Below are 6007 nucleotides of genomic sequence, written 5' to 3' on the forward strand. Positions count from 1 at the left end.
TATATATATATATATATATATTCATATATTTATATATATGTATATATGTATATGGTGGTCTACTTAAGCTTGCATGTCTATCACACACACACACACACACACACACACACACATACACACACACACACATGAACACATATGCACACATACACACATGTAAAATTAGAGGGAAAGAGAGAGAGAGAAATAAATATATTTAATATAGTTAGAATGCAGTTTGTAACGCCCACGTTGTGTAAATTAAACAAATGTGAATACGTTCTGTTATTCTCTTTGCACACGGGAAAATATATCATTAACACAGTGCAAGATTCCCTACTGCGTGCGTATTCAAACTTTCATATGCTCACACGTGATCCATATCCTGTAAACTTTCAGATGTGTTTCATGGAAATTCATTCGTAATTCTTTAGTGAGACTGTTCCTTATTGGTTGTTAGCAGGTTAAGATCGTATTGGTCTATGCAACAAAATGATGATCTTCAACATCTGCAAAGTCTATATTTGCTCAATCCATTAGACTATAGAGTAGTTTTGTCAATCGTGTTCCAAGTTATTATTGGCTAATTGTTCCAGTACCTCCAAGTAAATCGGGACACAGAAGTGGGGTTTTCCCTGTACAAAGACCTTAAGGAATACAAATGTTGATTGTAACGTTTCATGAAGCTGTTAATGGTGAAACCGCTCTTTCTTCTGAGAGTAACGGATGCTCAATAGATTACTTATTTCGAGAGCAAGATCCCTCGAGTGAACAAGCGATTTCGACAATCGGATGGGAGATCTGTAAGCGTGTTTTCTGATTGCAGTGCTTGACGATCGAAACGATATTGTCTAGGAAAGCATATCTAATCTTAACATAGCGTGCATTAAAAAGCACTTTTGTGTGTTTTGTGGAAGTGGTGCCTTACAAGAATTAAGAAATTCCTGGTTGTAGTCATGCTGGTGTATAAAACATGACAAAAGTGTCCAGCTCGATTACTTTGTTCTTTTAACTTCCTCTGATTTGGGCTATTTTCAGACAAAGACTGGGACCAGTTGCTTGCAAAACAGTGGACTCCTATAAAAGCTCGAAAGGACAAGGTGCTGATGATAGATCGAGCTCCGGCAAATTAAATATCTATAAAAAGCGGAGACAAAATGAAACATTTAAATATTGCTATTATAAAAATAATAAAAACTTTTGCGCACTTACCATCGTATAGAACATACATACAGTTTTATTTTCATCGTCTCCATTCGGACAGTCGGACATTCCATCACATAACTGTGTATCATCAATGCATGTTGTTTCTTCATTTTCGTTATATACCGGACAAGCAAGTCGAAAACTGGAATCTATCTTTTTGCATGCTGTAAATAAAGTAGAAATAAAGAAATTTCGTTTATACACTTTTCTCTCTTTTTATTTTCAAAGGTCCATTTTATGTTTTATCTTTTAACATTTAACAATTTTTATTCAGAAATTCTTATCACCATTATGCGTGTGAAAAGACCTACAACATATTAGCGTTAGTAGAAGATGGTAAAAAAAATTATGTTTTTCGATTATAAACATTAAAGTGCGAATTCCAGGCAAAAGAATCTGCCAAAGAAAATCGAACAAAATACCTGTCTTTATCCAGACGATCGTACTAAATTTTAGAACAAAACGACTAGACACGTTTTATTTACTCAAATTAGTGCCCATAAAGGGTCAATAGCTACCTTGCTTATATATGTCTCGCCCGCCGCAGAAGAATCTTTGATATTTCCTGGCGCTTAGCCCAAAGCTACACAAAGATCATTTTTTTTTTCTTTTCTCTCTTATTTTTTGCATTTTATGTAATTCTTCAGAATCCACTAAGTTGATGCCTCTCTCCCATTTCCAAACTGTTATACGTAAGAAGGACAATTATCCTAATATACAGCTTACCAAACTGCAAGATAGCATTGTCACTCAGTACTGCAGTCTAATAAACCCCAAGGCAATTCAAGGTCGTCGATACTTGAGCGTAGCGTACTGTACCTGTCAGAACAGGTCTGTTGTATCTATCAGAGCAGTATATTGTACTTAGTTTCTGTTCGTGGACTGCGGCGTTCACGGATTGAGTGTTATGACCATGAATGCGTACTTTGTTATATGTATCAGTGACAGGGTATGAACAGTTGATCCCGACGTCCCTGCGCAAGGGTGATTAGTGTTCTTGTTATTTTTATTTGTTGCCTACAATTCTTTTTTATCGCTTGTTTTACAATTAGGTTAAAGCAGCAAGCTGGTAGATTTGTTAGCGAGTCGGACGAAATGCTTAGTGGCATTTCTTCTGACTCTTTATATTTTGGGTTTTAATTCTGCAGAAGTCGACTTTGCCTTTCGTCATTTCGAAACTGATAAAATACGTACCATTTCATTTGAACACTGGGGTTGATATATTCGACTTAAAATTGCTGAATTTATGCCATAATTAGAAACGATTTTACAGTTAAGCTGACAGATCAATTAGGAGTTAGGCATCGTAAACGGAGTCACAGTACAGCTTGAATAATGGGCTAAAATCAAGTACTAAGGACGAAGCAACCAGATTCCATCAGTTTTAACTCTCTATAAAATTACAGACTCTCGGAGTAATGCGTTATACTATAAATCACTTCGTGATACTAGAATTCTAATCTCAACAGTAATGCGATCATTCATTAATTTTATTTCACCATTTTATTTTATATTTAATGCATGTTTTTAACTTTATCAAATGCCGACACATCGCACATCAACTGCGTCTGGAATTAATTATCAATTTAATTTCATGCTTATTTTAATTTTACATTTATCGCGTTCTTTTCCATTTAAACATTACTATCTTTTTGAAACACTTATTACAATGACATGCAATTGACAACAAGAGCAGCGGCACAAATCGTAAACCTGGTAATTAATTATAATTGTTTTAAAAGGAATTTAATTCTGTATATGTGCTTTTTTGGGGTCTTCAGAAAGAACTAGCATGGTTTCCTATTTGTGCAGGCTTTCAGTTACGTATGCATATTATGTGTGTGTGTATGTGCTTGTGAGTGTATGGATTGCATATATATATATATATATATATATATATATATATATATATACACACACACGCACATGCATACATAGATACATATGTATGTCTATATATGCATAAACACACACACATATACATATGTATATATATATATATATATATATATATTCCTAGATTACTATATGCACATATGCATAATTATACACCCATATATTTACACATATATACATATGTATATATACACATGTACACATGTGTTATATTAAAATTACTCTTTACACATGAACATATGCTTCGTTCAGTAGGAGCTTGTCAAACAAATGAGGTATTTGGCTGAGTTGATGCATTTCATAGACAAAAATTTATGGTCTACGGCCACACACACACACACACACACACACACACACACACACATAAATAATCGGTGATAAAATGCTAGTGCAAGCGTGAGATAGATAACCTCCAAATAGTGCTCAGTGGGAGCAGATTCTTAAACTCCAATTTTTTCATCAGGGTGAAGCAGACGATAGAAATAGAATGTATATGAAAGAAGAATTATGAACAAAGAATATCAGATTAAAGGAATAATTTAAATGAAACATTGTAAATACGATTTACCAACTTACATCAGGCATACTGCATATGTAGGTTTTCATATGAATATATTCGTTACATCTCTTATTGATTATTTGTCCGTTTTTATCTATATATGTCTATATATGTGTGTATGTAAGTTTATATATATATGTATGTATGTTTGTCTGCGTGTATGCATATATGTATATATACATGTAGGTATGTATATCTACATATATGTATGTATGTATGCATGTATGTATGTATGTACGTATGCATGTATGCATGCATGTATGTACGTGTGTGCATGTATCCATGCATGTTTGTATGTATGCATGTATGCATTTATGCATGCATCTAGGTATGTATGTATGTCTACATGCATGTATGTCTGCATGTTTCTACGTGTGTATGCCTGTATCTATGCTTGTTTGTATGTATGCATGCATGTATGCATATATATATCTTTTGCATGTATGTAAGCATGCATATATGTATATATACATGCATAAATGTATGTATGTATGAACGTATGTATGCATTTATGTATGTACATATATAAAGTTCAATCAACAGATGAAGTCTAAAAACTTGCTAAAATCGGAAAAGAAGAAACTGGCATGCTAAAGGCTACATCTACATTCAGGATGCTAAAATATTTAGATGCAATGATATATTTTTGACATATTTTCTCAAACGTGTTACATAGAAAATCAAAGCTCGATAAAAAGAAAATCTATGTAATAATCAAAAGATTTGAATTAAGAACGATATTCTTCAAGCCGATCAGAAAACAGACGTGATCTAATTAAAATTTACTTCAGCATGCTCTGTTGTGGCTCTGAAATCGATCTGGAGAAAGCGAACCGAAATTTGGAGACAAATGATGGTTGAAATTTAATCACTTGTTTGCTTGTAATGAATGAATCAAGTTACCAGTTTATTGATTATCAGAGAAGAACGAAAGCTATAATAAACAAGTTCATTTGTCTAGCATGCTTGAGAAATCTGATGGTTCACTTGATAAAAAATAAAATAACCCTTTTATATTGATAGTGCGTGTTAATCAACCGAAAGATCGGTAATTATTATTGATTCGTACTGGACCTGAGCTGTGTTCATGAATCTGTCATATCGATGAATGAAACTGTACAACAGCTATAAAGCATGGAATATAATATATATAAATTTGCAATGCTGAGTTGAAGAATTTCTAAGTTGCCTTGGTAATTTCCTTAATTTCATTGAGTCTGGAATCTTGTTCTGATCACTCATTCCGTGTGATGACAGAATATATCAGCTCATACAAATATGTCGACTAAGAAAAATTTGAAATCAATATTTGACAGTTATTAAAGGAAGCGATAGTGAGGAAATGGCGAATCGTTAGAGTATCGGACCAAATATATTGTAGTATTAGTTCCGGTTGTTACATTCTGAGTTCAAATCCTATGCAGACTTGATCTAACCCTTCTAATATTGATAAGTTAAAGGGCGGCGAGCTGGCAGAAACGTTAGCAAGCGGGGCGAAATGCTTAGCGGTATTTTGTCTGTCTTTACATTCTGAGTTCAAATTCCGCCGAGGTCGACTTTGCCTTTCATCCTTTTGGGGTCGATAAATTAAGTACCAGTTGCGTACTGGGTCGATCTAATCGACTGGCCCCCTTCTGACAAAAAATTTCAGGCCTTGTGCCTAGAGTAGAAAAGAATATTGATAAGTTAAATTAGTAGTCGAATGTGTTCTGTTTTCATCAATAAATACTTATGTGGTTTGAAAGCAATTTGGCTGCTATTTCTAGTAGGCATCGATGCTGGTTCGTATTTTACAGATATATTTTTTACCGATACTTGAAAAAAGAATTTTGAAAATGACGTCAGATGGAATCAGAAAGCAGAATATAGAGTAACAAAATACTCGTTTTACCAACACTTTGTTCTCTTAAAAGTTTTATGATAAAATTCAGAAATATAGGCTTCAAATGTCGAAATTCTAAAGCAAGAGTATTATTTTAGATACTACACTGTACATCTTTATGTAACTAGTACACAGTATTATTGTCAGACACAAATGCAACCTTACACGTACGCACACACATATTTACATACAAACATTTTCACGCATACGTAATATATCTGTACACACATAACATATCTGTACACACCCATACACACACACACACACACACACACACACACACATATATATATATATATGAAATCGGAGGAATTTCAATTGAGGGTCTTATTACTTTTATTATTATTATTATTATTATTATTGTTTTGACATTTTTTTTTAATGTCTTAAATTTCAAATTGATGAAACTAATATTTCTCTTTTATAGACTGAAAATGGGGTTCGAGAAAAAATCTAAACCCGAGACTTGAAACGAGATTTAATTT

General features: G+C 33.4%; 1 protein-coding gene across 1 annotated transcript in view; it reads right to left on the reverse strand.

Moving 5' to 3' along the window:
* The window catches only part of LOC128248875 (probable serine/threonine-protein kinase DDB_G0280133), a 243744-nt gene that overhangs the window by 55735 nt on the left and 182002 nt on the right, over positions 1 to 6007 (reverse strand). The window contains exon 2 of the mRNA XM_052971041.1: positions 1192 to 1349. Within this exon, the coding sequence (XP_052827001.1) occupies positions 1192 to 1349 (158 nt within the window). The remainder of the gene's footprint in view (positions 1 to 1191; positions 1350 to 6007) is intronic.

This window comes from Octopus bimaculoides, chromosome 10 (assembly GCF_001194135.2).
Source record: "Octopus bimaculoides isolate UCB-OBI-ISO-001 chromosome 10, ASM119413v2, whole genome shotgun sequence".
Taxonomy (NCBI): Eukaryota; Metazoa; Mollusca; class Cephalopoda; order Octopoda; family Octopodidae; genus Octopus; species Octopus bimaculoides.